The following is a 19,185-nucleotide window of genomic DNA, read 5'->3' on the forward strand; positions in this document are numbered from 1 at the left end:
GTTTTTTTTTTTTTTTTTTTTCCAAAACTAGAACTAAAAACTAGAAAAACTGTCTTTCCAAAGCCACACATAGAGCTCTATTTTCTGAGTTTGTAAATGATAACATAACATGACTCATATGGCTCCCAGGAAATTATAGTCCGGGTTTATAATGAAAGAAATGAAAGTTGTATAAATAAAATGTACTGGATTGTGTAACAATATTTATGCTAATAATTCAAACTCATGACATGAATAATGGAGCATATGAGCGTTGAAAATCATTTCTTAAGGTAATAACTGCACACAAGTACATATCTTATATAAAGAACATCTTTTGCAGACTGGAGGTGTATTCATGTGATATTTTCTATGGTTTGCACTTTAGATTTTGTGTTGTGTGAATGTATATAAGTTAGTTAAACCTGATGTACCCAGCTTTTTCTATTAACTGAGTAAATTCTGTGTTTTTCAGCAGAAAGTATCGTAAAAGCAGAACTTTGTGACAGAATTAGACCTCTGTACACTGTCTTCATCTTATAGAAAACACTGTATTCACTGTAAACTTGAGCCATGTGAGTCACTACAGTATATGACACTTTTCTGTCTGGAAAAGCTGTTCTAAAACTGTGCAAGTGTCTAAAACCCATGTGAATACTGGTGATATACTGGTACCAAGAGTTTTGTGAGAGGTAGGGTTTAGTTAGATGTATACTCACTTTCATTTCATTTCATTTCATTTCACATCTGTTAATTCATCAATAAGCAACTAAACTTATTATTAATCTGTTTATTTTGAGGTCTTCTAAGGTTTCAAATGGAGTGATTTTAGACAGAGTGTGTTGACTTTAGTTCACCAGAAACAACTGAATGGATCATTTTTTCCTAGTTGTTTTTATTTGTATATTTTGTATATTTAGCTCAAACTACAAATCATATGTCAAATGTCAAAATAAACCCAGCAGCTTTTTCAGCAGGTCTCAATAATCAAGAAATATTTTTAGTTTTTAGTCCAGTTAAACTTGCTCTCAAATGTAGTAGCAAAAGAAAAAATATATATATATCCACTTACAAATGTATCTAATTAACATATAGATACCTTAAATTTATACTTAAGTTTAGTACGTCACTACTTTTACTTTGTTAAGTTACACCACTGATGCTAAATGCAATGTCCATTTAGAATTTTAGGGATTTTGTGTACTTTTGTGGACTAGTTTCTGGACTTATTACTCAAAGTTGGAACCTGGAAGCATCAACCCAACTTTTTATTTCATGTTTTTCCAAACAGAAATCAACCAAAATAACTATCATAGACAATTTCAGTATAAAGTGCAAGGTCTAAAAGGATATTGTATGAGAAAAAGTTGTGATAAGTTACACACAATCTATATTTTACACCAGGAGGGCAGCACGGTTCAATAAGGTCATATGCTGTGGGCAATATATACCCACCACTGTACCATATTAATATTTATAGCAGTATTCACATGATTTCACAAACAGGGAACAATATTTTCCAGAGGTGAAAAATGCACTTGCACCCGTTGGCTACAGCTTGTTTTTAAGATTGGTCCACACATACGTCATTTAAAGTGCACTGTGTAATGTTCAAATTCACATTAAAAAAAGTTTATTGTCATTTCTTGGTAGGGAACATATAAAAATTTTTAATTGTGGCTGTGTTCACTATGCGCTGCAGAGCTCTCCTGTCGTGGTCAGCGCAGCTTCCGCCCCACACAGTGATGCAGCTGGAAAGGATGCTCCAAATGGTTCCTCTGTACAATGCGGTCATCATGGGTGGTGAGGCACTTGTTTGAGATTCACAACTCCGCACAGCTCGTTCCAAATGACCCCTGAAAGGTCCTACAATAAATCTGTTTTGGTTCTTTCCACGTTTTGTTTCATCCCAGTTAAGACCTTATTTTATTCAGTTTGTTGTAGATAAATAAATAGATCTTAAATTGGAATCTATAGTGTCGCTTGAAAAGTTTTAAAAAAGTGTGGTGACTGAGACATGTGTACGTTTTTCTTGAGAGATGCAAATGGTTTTATAATGTCATTTTACTGTGTTGGCTGCTACCTTGACCAGGTGTCTCCTGAAAAACAGATTGTCAGTCTCTCAATCTCAATGGGAGCTGCTTAAATAAAGGTAAAATAAAAAAACAAACAAACAGATAGATAAAAGCCTGATTCATCTCGCAGCATTAGGATTCGTCTCCTCAATAGTAGGCGGGTATTTTTTTTTATTTAACCAATTGCTGCTATTTGGTTGATAAAATTCACCAAACATTCTCTTTGTTCTGGCTTTAAATCCTTGATCTTTGGAATCGTTGCCAACACAGAATGTATGGCTCTTTGCTGATTGGCTGGTGCCCGAACTCACACTTCCGGGGTTCTTGTAAACCGTCTAGTGTATTCTGATTCCTGACCTAGTCGCTGGACAGGAATGAAATTGAGTGGAGGACAAGATGTGCTAGCCTGGCTACTTTACTCATCTCATAAAGAGGGAAAATCCAGGAGTCCATTAGCATACTGGGAATAACATTACATGGCCAGTCACATAAAAAACATAAACAAACAATAATAGTAGTAATAGTACTAGTAGGATCTGTGACACAGCTGGGATAAAAGTGGATTCTCTACATTTGACCCATCCTTTAATGCCTCTGGAGCAACCTGTCAGGAGCAGTAATAAGGACTATAGCTTAGCTGGAAGATGTTATACTGTGCACCAAGACATGGAGAGAAACATGCAAACTCCACACAGAAAGACTCGAGAAACAAAACTCTAACCTCCGTGCTGTGAAGAGAGAGTCCTAGCTACGCAGCCGCTGAAAAGAACCAAGCAGAGAATGACTGACATAATGACTGATCAAGTTCAAACTGCCACCGTTGTATTTATCTAGTTATATTTGATCACCACTCAGGTAGAAACAGCACTGTCCCTCCTCCACCTCATTCCTCCCTGTCTGATATCTCTGTCAAAACCGCACCAGCTCCTCCCATTGTTTAAGGAAAAAGCAATGAATAAAATATAAGGCAAAATTGTATTTTTCATATGAATAATGTAAAAGAGGCCGTGCTGAGGGAGTCCACGTCTCAAGGTTAGACTGTAGTAACACTGTCAGTGTGTCTGCACTGGTACAGGACACGACAATTCTGCTCAGAATTGTCAGGATACTTTCCATCACTGCTTGCCCCTCCATAGGCCTCAGCTGTCAGTGAAATTGGTACCATATTAGTATGTAGATTAAATATTAATATGCAGACTAAAAATATTGTTCTATGAATATATAAATACAATAATACAAATAAATACAATTATTTTAAAATATAATTATATATTTTACAAAATAAAAAATTAACAAAAATGGTTAAAGGCTTTTTTACTTTTTAGGCTCTTCTAAATAAATTAAGTGAGCAAGTGAATGACTTTCTTAAAATATTTTTTTAAATTATATTTTTAAATTTAAATCACCTTAATAATACCTGACTGTTGCACCAAGATGTGACCAAACAAGCAGGATTAGCTTAATCGTTCGGGGAGTATTGTAAATGTGTTGCAGAGACAAAACATGCTTTATTAGATCAGCACTGTTATTATATGCTATTTATTCCCACTGGGCCTCATTCATGAAAAAAAAACAAAAAAAACATAATTGTACTAAAGGCCTTGTCACCAGTGAACACTATGAACATTTGTGGCATTCACAAAACTTTTTCTTAACTAAAAATGTTCTTCTAGAAGAGCAAATCCAACTGTTTTAGAATATTATTACTCTGATAATGCAACTAAAAATTCTAAATCCTCTGTGACTGTTAGTTATAGTTTTCTTAATTTATTTCCTATAAATATATTACTATGCGATCCAATAACATTTATGAGTCATTTTATATAACATTGTTTCCCAAAGACTGGGTTGCAACCCTCAGGTGGGTCACAAGAGATTTTTTTTGGGGTTGCCTTACCACGGTCTGCATTTAGGTCTGCAGAATACACTTCTGACACTGATATGTGTGTTGCGCTCTCTTCCTGCACCCTGGACTGGAACACTCTACAAAAACACAGACAGGCCCACCTATCTCAATAGAAATGTTGAAATATTAAAACATGTTTTGTATAATTTCTAATATTTTTGTAATTGTTTTATTGACTATTTTGTTCCAGTATTGCTGGTTCAGTTGAATGTTGAAGGCAAGGCAAGTTTATTTGTATAGCACAATTCGTACACAAAGTAATTCAAAGTGCTTTACAGAATAAGAAATACATTAAAATCATAATAAAAACAAATCAAAACATAAATAATCGTGAAGATTAAAATAAAAAAAGAGAGACATAAATTGGAGAGAAGAGTGCGGAATGAAAAACCTTTCAGTTATATGCACAGTTAAACAGAAATGTTTTGAGCCTGGATTTAAACAGCATCACAGAAGAGTCTGTCTCACATGTTCAGGAAGACTGTTCCAGGTTTTAGCTGCATGAACCTGAAACGCTGACTCCCCTTGTTTAGTCCTGACTTTTAAAATATAAATCCCCAGAAAAAAAAAAAAAAAAAAAAAAAAAAAACTTTGAGAAACACTGTTATAGAGTGTTTCTCTTGGGTCTAACAGACTTTATAAAGGCTGCAGTGAGCTTCAGTCTGTCTCAACCCCAGTGCTCTACATATGGGCCACTGTCACAGCCCTGCGCCTGGACTCAACATTATCCCAATACTTGTATTTATATTTTGGCAAATTTATTCTTGGAAGAAAAAAAAAAAAAAAAAAACACACTGTGTCTTTAATTGAGGCCCCGCCCACTCATCTGCTCCCACGTGACATAACAAGGAAGTCCCCCAAGCAGCGTTTCAATCACATTTGTCAAATTATTGCATTTTTCCGCAGAGACAGCGCTTGTTAAAGACTCAAGGTTCGTGCGGTGAACTGTAAGGACGTTTTTCACGCTAATGCAGTGTGATCACGTGTAATTTCCCGGAATCATGACAGGAGAAGTCAGTTCAGCTGTGGTGTTTCTACTCTTTGCCGTAAACTTTTTAATTTCCCCTGCGCTCGGACAGGTATCTCTGCCGCTCATTATCAACACATGGCCGTTCAAGATCGCCACGGAAGAAGGTAAGAAGTATTCATTTTATTTAATACAAAAACTGCAGAAATATCTTTAAGTCAAGATTCTGTCATGTGAGAAGGAAGGAATTCCAATCTGAAACTGGTTTGTTCACCTAAAAGCAGTGTTGGGAAGGTGACTTTTAAAATGTATTCCCCTACAGATTACATACCCCAAAATGTAGTTTGTAACGTAATCCATTTAGTTACTTTAGGTGAGTAACGTAATCTGAATACTTTGGATTACTTGATTTGCTGTAGAGAAGCAAAGACGAGGATATTGTAACATAAGATGTTTTGTCTGCTAAAAAAAAATAAAAAGCCCAGACTTTACTGAACAGTATTAAAAATATTATTGATAGAAGAGGAGACACGGTCCACGCAGCATGGTTTAGTCCTATTTAATCCTGGTTTAGTCTGGGTTTGGTCCCCGTTTAGTCCTGGTTTAGACCTAATTTTAGTCTTGTTTAGTCTTGGTTTAGACCTAGTTTAGACCTGGTTCAGACCTGGTTTTAGACCTGGTTTAGACTTGGTTTTAGACCTGGTTTAGACCTGGTTTAAACCTGGTTTTAGTCCTGGTTTTAGTCCTGGTTTTAGTCCTGGTTTTAGTCCTGGTTTAGTCCTGGTTTAGTCCCGGTTTAGACATGATTTAGACCTGATTGGTTTGGTCCTCATTTAGTTCTGGTTTAGACCTGATTTAGACCTGGTTTTAGTTCTGGTTTAGTCTTGGTTTGGAACTGTTTTTAGTCCTGGTTTAGTCCTGGTTTAGTCCTGGTTTAGTGTCAGGAAATGAGTGGAATTACCGAAAAAAAAAAAAAAAAAAAAGCCCAAAATGTGAAAACAGGAAAATACCGCCATGTTATCCATTTATTTCAACAAAGTAACTGTAATCCAATTACCACTCATTAAAACAGTAACTCTAACTGAATACAGTTACTCATAATTTATACTCTGATTACGTAACTCCGGTACATGCCTAAAAGTACTAAATCTGTCACACGCATACATGCCTTCCATAGACACCATAAACGGTAGATCTCGCTTTGACTACCGCTGTCTATCGGAACGAATGCGTCAACGAAACCGCCATCTTGGTACAGGATAACACTGCTTTAAATTAATCAACATCAGTCTCTTTCTCTCTCTTTCAAGGCCAGGATTAGCCCAGGATTAGTCCAAGATTAGTCCTGGTTCAGTCTAGCAGTGTGCAAAAATATCAAAATATCGATATATCGTATTGTTTAATGTGATGATACAGTATCGATATCGTGGGCTGCTGTATCGATATATATTGCCTGGTGTATTTTTAAGTATATTTTACTAAATTAATTTGTGTAAGAGTTACAGTTGCGTTGACATTTTCACTGTCTTGACTAAAATAGATGTTTTTTTTCCATCTTCACTTTGCACAAACTGTCAGGTGGGCTGCAGGGTCTTAAAAGTGTCTTAAATTTCATGTTCCTAAATTAAGGCCTTAAAAAGTCTTAAATTATGTTGTCCAAGTCTTATTTTTTTCACAAAGGTCTGAAATTTCATTAGCCTATTTTTTTGTTTACTCAACCGGGCTGCAGTGCAAAACAAACCCAACAAACAAACAAAAAAACAATGTGAACTCATGTAACATGAATGAACATCTAATTTGGAGTATGTACAAACATTTCTTTGGTTTTTCTGGCTCTTCTGACGTTGGATGGATCATGGGGAAGTGTAAGTTTAATCCACAGAGGCTCTTAGATTCTAGATATAGTACCGGTAGTTGGATGATCATTATTAGAATTGGATTTGGTGTTTTTCGTCCACATAATGGGTGCAGTGTCAGTCTTAATTTACATTTAAGTGGTCTTAAAAAGGTCTTAAAAAATCTTAAATTTGAGGTAGTCACACCTGGGCATACGCTGTTAGTGGATTTTTAGTATCACAACTGTGATTCAGCCTTTGTTTTTCACTGAACTTTATCAAGTCAATGTAAAATATACCGTATCGAATTGAAAGCTCACTATATTGAGAAACATATCGTATCGTGGCCTATGTATCAAGGTATTCAACTTTTTAATGATGCCCTAGTTAAGTCCTGGTTCAGTCCTGGGTTCAGTCAGTCTTGGTTCAAAACACAATACTTAGTATCATAGGCTTCCAAAATAATCTTACCTTTGAAATGTTTTGGCTTTTGCAAAAGTCCGGCTTGCTCGCTGATACTGTGAAAAACTTAATCGTAGACAATGGAAATGCTGTACCAAGATGGCGGCAGTATTAACGCATGCCAAGAGGTTAATAGAGGTTAATAGGTGAGATCTACCATTTATGTCTATGAACACTCACGGCTCACTGACCGCTGAATGGACCCTGATCTGTTTTGATGAAATCTGATGCCCTGTCTCTCATGAGCGTCCCTTTCTTCTTTTACTTCATTTTTATATCAACACAAATGCTTAAAATCAGGCAGAAAAGGTCCACAGACACATGAATAGTCTATGTGATCCTGATGAGCTAAAACAAATTTTCATCACTGATCCGGTCAAAGCGTGTAAACTTTTTTAGTAGCTCTCTGTTCTTTACTCTGGTGGTGTGGGGTCCGTCCGTGGTGTGTGGAGAAACAGAAGAATTCACAAAGTTCTCTGTAGTTTTATTCAGTGCAACATTTCAAATGAACACGAGATCTGTCCTGTCAGTGGGACTCTGCGTGATCTGAGACCGCCTGGCTGTTCTCGGGCTCGCGGAGTGTCCAAGATGATTTGAGCCTTTTCCTCCTCTCCTCGGCTGCAGCTGCTCTCACTGACGGGAATTTCGGCATCTTAAACGCACCTACAGTATTACCTGTTGTTATTTGCCTTTGGGTCTTATATCAGTGTAATCTCTCAGTGGTCCAGCCAGGTTTCATAGTGGTCCATGGGTGTGTACTAGTTTATGTGCTCTTATACTTGTTCTAATCCAGCTCAAGATCATTCTAAACCTGTTCAGGAAAGATTCATTTCTGTCTTGTGACTAGGCCTGTAATGATAACAGATTTTGCTGGACGAGTAATCGACCAAGAAATTATTGCGATAAACGATAATATTGACATTTTGAGACCATTTTCAACTAATATAATAATGACCATGGAATAAAAATGTAAATACACCCTTTCAAAAATCAATCAACTTTCTAAAGAATATTTAACACAGAAACTGAAAGTCAACCAAAAACAAGAGACCTAAATAAAACAGACTTGTTAACATAAGAACAGCCTCATGTGTCTGGCTCACAGCAACGACTTGTTAAAAAAATGCACTTGAATAAACCATTGCTGAAACAAACACGACCAAAACAATAAATAAAATGGATTATTAAGTCTCTGTAAGAAAATTACCCTTAAAAGTGATTTTAGTCATTGACTTAGACTGGAATATTGTGTCTCCTCTCTATGTGGCTGCTGCTGTGAGCCTCGTCAATTTGGTCTTGAAGTGTTCGTATTAACCTGTTCTACATGATCCTATTTCGCTATGAGGGAGCCACTGTCCTGTCTGGTGTCGTGTCAGTGTCTTGTGGGATTTCAGCAGATTTTGGGCTCTCCTGGGGGCGGGGCTAGTTGTTTCAGTCGGGTATGGGCGTATGAGCCATTTCTTCTCGTTGTTTGCGCGCTCGCTGCATTTGACGCATGTGGCCGTTGAGACGTGTCCCACTCACTCGTGTTGATTTGGTATCGTGGCTTGTTTTGTCACATGGCGGTGAACTGTTTTGGTGCTCTGATTTTGGTGCTAGTTTGTGTTGCTGCTTCATGTTCACCCACACAGACAACGGCGCTTTCTGCACTCAGGCTGCGCGCGCATCCGCTGTGTTGATGAACAAATAATCCGTCTATTGTCTACATTGACACGTTCGTTCAAGCGTCATTACGCCAAGGAAACGAGGAGTCAGTAGAGAGCGATAGAAGCCTTTTGACATTCAGTCTCTTTGGTAGAGAACGAGACAGATGAGGAAAACAAACAAGCATGCAAATAGAAATGATCACGACCAGAAAAGTTATCGGGCTTGTTAAAAGTTATCGTACGATTAATTTAAATTTATTGATTATTGTTACAGGCCTATTTGTGACTGTGACATTTTTATTCTTGATACCTCATCTGATTTTCAATACTTTTTACAACCCTAATTTGATCAACATAAGACATAGACAGACATTGGTAATAAACTAATCACATCTTCTTTGTGATTAGTTTGTGAACTTTGTTTCAAAATAGCCTGCACTAAAATCTGTCTTTTATGACTTCCATGTTGTCAAGTGTTGTCAACAGCCACCTAACATTTTTATTTGCAAATTTACAAAAACAATCAAGAAATGTAAGCTTGAACAAATGCACTTTAAAGCACTTTTTCAATAATTACTTTCAAGTCATTAAAAGTTCAGGCTTTTTAAATCGAATCAATACAATTAGGTCTATATTCTTCCTTTTCCTGTCACATTTTCAGCTTATAAAAACTGTAAACTACCCAGAAATTGATACAGTGTGTTGCTAACTACTTAAAATCTCACCGTGTGTTGAATAGCCTGTGCTTCCTGAGCTGCACATCAATAACTTATTCTTTTTCACACTAAATGATACAAATAACAAGTCTTCTTCCGGTGACATCTGATGGTCAGTGACAATAGGAGCTGATGCCTTCATTTTTCCCCATTCTTATAAAAATAATATTTGATGATGCCATTGTGAGACCAAATCAACTGACAGACACTGTGGTTCTATAGTTTTTAAAATCCACTTTATCTTGGATAGATATACTACACTTACTATACATGTTTTATAACTTAAAAATGTATAACTTAATCCCTATGACAATGGTCTTAGTTTTTCATCATTCTGAAACATATGGATAGTCAAAATAATGATTAAAGGTGCACTATGTAACTTTTCTAGTGGTATTTATTTCCATACTTACAAGAAAGTAACCATCAGGGAAAGTCACAGGTCAGATCTATGGAGATGTCGGCCTGCTTGTATGAATGCATGTTTTTTGTGGTACGTTTGCGCAATAAAAACACGCATAACTGTATAGACCCTTAAACATCTAAACTGCAGAATGGAGACGACTGAAGGCAAAAGTGAATTGGGACATAATGTGATTTCATTGGAAAAACTGGGATTCATTTCAGAATATCACAAAATTTGAAAAATAATGGGAAATTTGGCAAATGGAAACCACTCAGATACATGTTAGTGATATTGGAGCCCTGTTTAAAAACATTTACAATAGTGTTTTATGTTATTTGTTAGCATAAGAAGAGGTTATTAAAAGAAAAATCCAAGTTTTGATATTTGACTGGACAAAGGAGAAAAGTTTGTCACTTCATTTCCAGATATATTACACATTTCATCTTAGATTATACTTTTTGTGACACTCAAATACAACTTTCAGGTTAGAAATTTATATTTTAAATTTCTTCTTAACAGAGAAGCTAATAAACTAAAATGTGTACATTGGAAATTCAAAATAGTTTATTTTTTCTTACAGTATATACCCACCAGGCTGCCAGGAAGCGAGGAAGCTGCGCCTCCCCGAGAAAAGAACTCCCCAACGAACATTTTTACAGATTTAGACCCCCCGACCCCCTGAAAAAGACTTGCACTCCGTGCCTTTTTCACTATTTACCATTTGCACTAGACCCACATAAGAAACTGCTTTGTGCTCTGCACTTTACCATCTGCTGCTTTTATTACTGCTGCTAATACTTGATCTGACTTGAACTGCACTGCACTGTACTGTACACTAGTGTTTTTAGCTTATCGTATTTTCCGGACTATAAGTCGCTCTGGAGTATAAGTCGCACCAGCCAAAAAATGTGCAATGAGGAGGAAAAAAACATAGGTAAGTCGCACTTTTTGGGGAAAGGTATGTTGTAAAATCAGAGACCAGGAACCAACATTTCATCTTGAAAAGCAAGTTACAGTAAAAACAACAGAACAGAGAACATCCTGAATAGGCTTTAATATGTTAACGTAACATATTAACAGTTGTTCAGATAATTATAGCATAAATAATATAACATAAGTTTACCAAACTCACAGTCTCACTCTAAATCACTAAATCCATTGAATTCTTCATCCTCTGTGTCACTTCTGCGTGACCTCTGGAGATAAACCATAGATCCATGATGTAAACACCGCGCCGCTTCCTCTTCCGTGTAGCTGTCGTCAGACTCAGCATCAGTTACAGTTAGAATTATTCCGGCCTTTCTGAATCCTGACAGGATGGTTTCGATTGTGATTGAAGTGAAGGCTTTGTCGATTCATCCAGTGACTTCCAGGACAGTTGCATGGTGCACCCGCCTGGTTGCCGTGAAGCTGTGTTCTCCATCCCTGCTTTCTGCCAGTCCCTTGCAAGTTTCATGCTCACTCCAAACTTTCTTTTTCCACTGCTTGATTACCATTTTCGACTGAATATTTCACTATTTGCAGTGAGACAGCGGCTATTTCTACAGGAGGCATGCGCAGTAGAGTGTGAAGTGACAGCGGTACAGGAGTAATAGTTGTACTGGATACTGACACACAAGCCTAAAGCCCCCTATCACGGCTGTCAGTCTGAAAATTTTAATCTATAAATTGGAGGACCACCCAAACCATGAAAAAAAGTGCAACTTATAGTCCGAAAAATACGGTAATTTATTTATTTACACATGGGATAGAGGGAAACTTAAGTTTGATTCCTTGTATATGTCTAGTACGTGTGAAGAAATTGAGCTAACTGTGAACTATGAACTTTGATAAAGTTGTAAAACCATCAGCATTTAGATCTTATCATCAGTTAATCATTGGAAATATTTTATGTCACTTTGGCTCCAGTTGCCTCATTTTGAACAACAGGATTTTAAACAATCTATTATAAATGGAAGATAGCTGAAACATTCATCTCCATGTGGCAGACCCTCCACCAGAAAAGTTCACAATTATCAAAATAGTTGATTATCCTGATTATAAGATAAATGTATTTTAGAAGGGTGAAAAGTTCTTATTGTTGCCATAGCAATTGCTCATTCAAATCAAAATAGTCTATCATTTGAATGGTCAAAAGTCCTCAAAATGGCATCCAGAAAAGAAAAAAAGGTTTTGCTATAAAAACCTCTGTATGAATAGGCCCTTTTAAACGTAAATAAATAATATTCTTGACAAGTAAATCAAACAGCAAATAGACGGTGAAAGTAAGTGGTCTGGATAAAGCAGTTTGCGGTGGTTAACGAACATGCTGTAGTGGTCTGAGACTGCACTCGCGCGCCACTATCGGGAGGGCTTTGCTAGCAGTTGGCGTCTTGATCCGTCTGCTGCTTTGAGGGATCAGTGACCAAATGTTAGGCAGCTCCCTGTTTGTTTAGTATCCCTCCGAACGGTCATCTTATGTAACCGCAATATTAATTCTGCCCATATTACAATAATCCTGGGATTTGAAGTGCCGGGAGGATGGAGGCAAAAGTTTTGGGACAATAGAAATACAAGGGCTTGAATTGTTAATGATTTGCGCCCGGGGCTGAATCGGGAGACAGATTTCAATTCACAGCCAAGAGACTCAGAATCTAACATGCCACGTAAAAAATTAGCCAAGTAGAGCTGCACAGTTTAATGATTTTGATTCAGATTTTTCATTTATTTAATGTTTTCAGTTCATGATTTACTCACTTTACCTGCATTCTAAGCATACTAATTATTCACCGCTATGAGTTTTCACAACTTTCAGAGACCAGAGTGGAGTTTTCCAGTGCTAAAGCTAAAACAACAACAACTACCAGGCTACCGCACACTTCCTGATGCTCTGACAATATCATTTTGATCTTAAGAGCTGCTTATATAATGTATCTGGACTGGGGTAAGACATGTACAAATACAAATACATAGAAGAAAATCAGAAAATGTAACTATTACTTACTAAACGAAAACAAGAACTGCAGTGTTTAGGTTTTAACTCTGATTATACATAGTGATTAAATGTTAATCACATGTTAATTACAAATCAAGTCACAGGTCAGATCTATGGAGATGTCACCCTGCTTCACTGTATATAAATGCATGTTTTCTGCGGGACATCTGAGCAATAAAACACACGCAACTGTATAGACCATTTAAAACATTGTAAACAAACACATTTAAATTCCAGAATGGAGGCAACTGGAGGCAAAAGTGAATTGGGACATAATGTGATTTCAATGAGAAAACTGGGATTCATTTCAGAATATCACAAAATTTTAAAAAATAGGAAATTTGGCAAATGGAAACCACTCAGATACATGTTAGTGATATCAGAGCCATGTTTAAAAACATTTACAATAGCTTTTTATGTTATTTGTTAGCAAAAGAAAAGATTATTAAAGGAATTTTAATATTTTACTGGACAAATCTTTACACAAAAGTTGAGTCCACTGTTTGTTTGTCCACTGTTTTTAAATTATACTTTTTTGTGACAGTCAAATACAACTTTAATAATAATAATAATAATAATGCATCAGTTTTATATAGCACTTTTTTGGACACTTGAAGATGCTTTACAGAGCATTATTCATTCACTCCAGACCAGGTGATGGCAAGCTACTATTGTAGCCACAGTTGCCCTGGGGCAGACTGACAGAAGTGAGGCTGCCAATCTGCACCATTGGCCCCTCCAACCACCACCATCACTCACACACACACCACTTTCATAGTAGGCAATGAGGGTGAAGTGCCTTGCCTAAGGACACAACAACAGTTTTTTTTTTTTTTTTTTTTACGACTGGTGCCCCCTGAGGCACCTTATTTTCCCAGTGGTCTCCCATCCAAGTACCAACCAAGCCCGGCCCTGCTGAGCTTCTGAGATCTGACAGGATCAGGCTTTGACAAACCGGTATGGCCACGTTTAAGGTTAGAAATGTAGATTTTAAAATTCCTTCTCAGCAGAGAAGTTGATTAACTAAATATGTACATTGGAAATTCAAAATTGTTTATTTTTTGTTATAATATACAGTATATACTCACCAGGCTGTCAGGAAGTTAGAAATCTGCACCTCCCCAAGAACAGATCTCCTCAAACAACACTTGGACTCAGAGCCCCCCTGACACCCCAAAAAACACTGTCAAATACATAGAAAAAAAATCTGAAAATGTAACTATTAATTACTAAACGAAGACAAGAATGGCAGTCTTTAGGTTTTAACTGAGAAAGAAATGCTGTAGAGGACGTTATATTACCTAAATAATGCTGCCTCCCGTTGGGGTTGTCAAAAAATCAATACCCAGACACTAATTGATACTAAAAGAGTCTGGATCTAGATACTCATTTTTATTATTGATTGATTATGAAAAAAAATCACCTAAAGTTGGATCTATTACTTATTCCATTCAACATATTTTTTATAAAGATTGTAATTTGTGTCGTGCAATGAATCAAATGTATAGATTTGTGTTCAAAAAGATAGATTTGTGTCCAGAATAATGGCAGTTCTGGGCACAAAGCCACTGTTCCAATCTCCAGTGGTTTAAGAAAACAAGTATCAGAAAATATTACAAGGTACAGTTTGACAGTACACAAGTAATCATCTGAAATAATCGTGTTTTCAATTACACGTCTAATCGTGATATTGTTGCCATAGACAAGCAGCCCTAGTATTGTGATATTGAAATTTGTGTCGATCCTTTTGCTTAGTATCAAAATCAACTTTGACACTGACCATTCGTATTCTCTAACACAATTTTCACACAATCTCCATTTTTATACACTTTATACCTGTTTCATTTTCTTTTTATTTGTCAAAATGTGCTTTAGCTGTTCAAAGGCTCGGTACTTCTCGACTTCTTCCCACGTCTTTGAGTATAATTTGGCTTGACCTAGTGTAGTGGGCCAAACAGAAAGGCAAAGATGAAGTGTAAAAAGAAGTTTAAATTTAATAAAGTCAAAAAAAGAGGTAATTTAACAAAGGCTCAAATAAGGTAAATCATTAACGAACTACCAACAAAGGAGGACTAAGGCTACGTTTATATGATGATGATTTGAACAGAAGGTGCAAAAGTGCGCGTCTTCACTTTTTATTCCAAGATTAGACGAGCGTTTTTGGGAGGAAATCTGCGTGCATACAGAGACGCAAAAGTGTGTAGAATTTGATTGGGTATGCATGCCATCTGACATGTTTGTTTCTGTGTACTTTATGTATGTGACGTGAGCAGATCTGACCAGAGTTTTGCGTCTTGGGCAGTGTGGACGTAGAGACGCTACAGCGGAGCATATTCAACTTGTCCACTCTGGAGGGCGGTTTCAGAGTTTTGCGTTTTTAAGCCCCAAAACGCCATCTCCGTCTAAACGAAAGGCACTTCTGATCAAATATTTTGTAGTTTTTACCCGCAAGTGTTCTTGTGTAAACGGGCCCTAACTAAAACTGCACACAAGAGGGGAGAATTACACTAGATAATTAACTAAAACTACTAACTTAATCAAAGTAACAAGAAGACAAATAAGTGTAATACAGAAAATAATAAGTGATAAAGTGACCTTAAACAAACTAGACAAACTAACTTGGTAAAACTAACTAAATAGTGCTCCCCCCTTTTTGTTTGTCGTAGATGGTCTCTGCCAAGGGTCCTCCATATGGCCACTCAAACAAAAAGAACAAGTGTAAGTAAATAATTTAGACTTATATTAACTAAAACGTGTGCACTCAAATTAGAATACAAGTCTAAATAAAGGAATTAAATTAAACTATGTGCACTGTAATCAGAGGTGGGGACTTGCAAGTCGTGACTTGACATGAGTCACTATTTTTAGGGCTTGAGACTTGACTTGGTAAAACGGACTAAGACTTGTGACTCAGCTTGGAATTGAAGGTCAGTGACTTGGAATTTGACTCGGACTTGAGGCCTGTGACTTGAGAAGACTTGAGAAGCAATTTTAAATCAGACTTCTTTCTATTCTGACTATAATGATTCACACTAAGATCTTGTCAAGACATTTTAAAAAGAAAAAGAAAGATTTGCATTTCCACAACTCTTATATACTCTATAAATACTCATATATAAATATACTGAGACTTTATAAGTACGATTTTGTTTAAAATTCATATAAACTGCAATAATCTAAGATATATTTGGTAATTTGGTTTAAAGACTTGAAATTACTTGAAGCTCAAAACAGACGACTTGGACTTGACTTGGACTTATGGGCCAGTGACTCAAGACTCGACTTGGACTTGCCTGTATTTCACTTGGGACTTGACTCGGACTTGAGGTCAAAGACTTGAGACTTGGTTGACTTGGTTCCACTTCTGGCAGCTTTTGTAAATAAAATTAAATGAAATAATACTAACACTGTGGAGTGGTGGCAGAGGGATCCACCACACCCAGCACAGATATATTGTATAAGCAGCACCGGAAGTCAAAATAAGTTTGCGTGCATGCAGGAAGTGCGTGTTAGCATGCTAGCTGTTGTTCGCATTACCGTCACGGCAAAACTCTGCTCTCGTATCTTAGAGTTGTGAAAAGCGCTCATAAACTCGTCACTGTAAAAGATTAGGATGCTCTGAATACAAAACGAAAGTCAGTAATAACTTTGGACCACTGCAAACCGTTTAAAATGAACTACTTCTGTTTTTCAAGTTTTTTAATGTGAATTCCACCAGATGAGCTCAGACCACAGCTGTTGTCTTTTATTGTGGTTTGTGTTTTTTGGATGACTTATGATGAATGTGATACCTTGTCAAAAGAAAGAAAAATCTGTCAGCTGCTCAGAGAGACAATAAAGCTTATCTAAGACAGTGAAAATCAGGTACAGCATCTTAAAACTGCTTTGTGTAACTTTTCTGGTGGAGAGTGCATCATCTGCTTGTTTCTATTTAGATATCATTGCTCTGAATGTATCCAGTCCAATCCAATCCACTTTATTTATATAGCACAGTTCACAAACAAACCAAAGTGCTGCACAAATACATAATAATAACAACAATAATAATAATATAATGATAAAATAAACAGATTTAATCATACAGTCCTAAAACAATAAAACCAGTCAAATAAAATAAAAGCAAAACAATAACATACATTAAAAATAAATAAAAATAAATAAAAGACACAGAGGACCACTCAACTCACGCAGTGCTAATAGCCAGAGAATAAAAGTACGTTTTAAGACGAGACTTGAAACGTTCCACTGTGGGGGCTGTTTGGATGTGGAGAGTTTGTGAAAGTTTGGATCCGGTCACAGAGAAGGCCCTGTCCCCCCAGTTTAACATCTCGTTTTTGGCACCACGAGCTGGAGCTGGCCCTCGGACCTCAAAGCGCATGCGGGGGTGTAAATCTGGATGAGGTCCGAGACGTACTGTGGGGCAACTCTATTCAAAGCTTTAAAAACAAACAATAAAATCTTAAAATCAATTCTAAAATGTACTACTATAGGACAGATCTACCTTACTTTTATTTGACAAAAATACCAAGAAAAAATGGCGACTAGAAGAAAAAACATTCTGCATTCTGACTGAGCAGGGCTGCCTGACAAAACAGTAACATTTCCACAGAGAAAAACATCTGACGGACCCTCCACCGGAAAAGTTACACAATGCACCTTCAAGCTCGACAGTAAAATGACACATACTTGATCTTGTTTTGTCCTGGCAGCGTGGAGGAGTCTGCAGTCCGGAGGGTCTGTGCTGGATGCGGTGGAGAAGGGCTGCACTCGGTGTGAGGCAGCCCAGTGCGACGGCAGTGTGGGCTATGGGGGCAGTCCGGATGAGCGGGGAGAGACCACCCTGGACGCCATGATTATGAACGGGTATGTAATGAGGGCATGAACATATATGAAAATTTAAAGAGGGGGTATTTTACTACTCCCTTTCACAGTGCTATCACAACACAGTGTGCATGCCACTAAAAAAATACAGCACATTGCATCAAGTTACGTGAAGTTGCTGTGTACAGTTTTTATAATGTTTTCGTATACAGTATTTATGGAGAATTGTCACGTGGGAGCATGTATGGTGTAGGTTTGTGGGCTGAGCACTGGACAGAATCTTCGAACAGGACCCAGGAGAGAGTGCAAAGTTACTGAAACATGAATGGATGACATCTAAAACCAGACCTGTTTTTGATGAAGGAATGTTATAAGTAGCCAGGCTGGCACCACCTAGTTTCTCCGCTCAATTTAATTTCACACTAGATGGTTCGCAAAACCCCCGGAAGTGCAAGTTTGGGCACCAGCCAATCAGCGAAGAGCCATATATTCTGTGTTGTCAACGATTCCCGAGATCGAGGGTTTAAAGCCGGAATAAAGAGAATGTTTGGTGAATTTCATCAAGGAGAAAGACGTTATTGTCCTTCTTCCTTCCGGATTTGGGAAAAGCTTAATATACCAGTTAGCCCCGTTAGCGGTGCATTACATACGTCACGACCAAATAGCAGTGATTGGTTAAAGGTCAGACGGATTCCACAAAGTGAAACGACGTGAAACCGGCTGATGAATCAGGCTACGTTATAACATGGTAGAAAGCAAAAACCTGATTAAAAAAAAAAATTCTGATAAGGTTTTGTCACCAGCTCACATTTTAAACGCACATAGGAGAATAAAGATTTGATAGAAGATTGAAATACCACTAAACAAACCAAGAATTTCAGAACATTTATAGAAGTCTAAACCACAATACAAGCAGTTCGTTTGTTGTCTGCAGAGAAAAAGATATTACTTTAAATAATTGTTTTTTGTTTTATGATTTGCTAATTGCATTCGATAAAATGGTAATTTAGCTTCCACAATAGATCTTGCAGCCCTACTGTGCAAATGATAATGGATTCAATTTGGGAGCTCAGAATATCTTTTCAAATTTTTTTTTTCCCAAATTTTTTTTCAAAATGGTCTTGAAAGCTGAATTTTCCCAAACAAAATGTATTTACAGCATGTATTAATAAGACTATTATCAATATTTTTAAAACAAATGATACTGCTTTGAGCTCTTTCACTAACTTCAGACCATTTTTGCGAATTCGTTTACCTATGGATTTTTTTTACAGTGAATATTTTATTCCATGGAGATGTTACTTTTTGCATTCAGTGTTTCACAATAGGGTATTCAAAATATGTGTCTTGTATTTATTCAACTACCGTATTTTTCTGACTATAGGTCGCTCCAGAGTA

The 19,185-nt window shown here is 37.0% G+C and overlaps 1 protein-coding gene across 2 annotated transcripts in view; it reads left to right on the top strand.

The window, feature by feature from the left end:
• The first annotated feature begins 4,802 nt into the window (after positions 1 to 4,802).
• Positions 4,803 to 19,185, top strand: part of aga (aspartylglucosaminidase) — a 49,892-nt gene continuing 35,509 nt past the window's right edge. Inside the window, exons 1-2 of one of the 2 annotated variants that reach the window (XM_020917650.2) lie at positions 4,803 to 5,094; positions 17,676 to 17,829. In XM_020917650.2, the coding sequence (XP_020773309.2) occupies positions 4,962 to 5,094; positions 17,676 to 17,829 (287 nt within the window). In that variant the 5' untranslated portion in view covers positions 4,803 to 4,961. The remainder of the gene's footprint in view (positions 5,095 to 17,675; positions 17,830 to 19,185) is intronic. The other variant, XM_055159161.1, reaches the window with a different exon arrangement.

The sequence above is a fragment of the Boleophthalmus pectinirostris genome, unplaced genomic scaffold (genome assembly GCF_026225935.1).
Source record: "Boleophthalmus pectinirostris isolate CB_2022bp ecotype Guang Dong unplaced genomic scaffold, ASM2622593v1 HiC_scaffold_23, whole genome shotgun sequence".
NCBI lineage: Eukaryota > Metazoa > Chordata > Actinopteri > Gobiiformes > Gobiidae > Boleophthalmus > Boleophthalmus pectinirostris.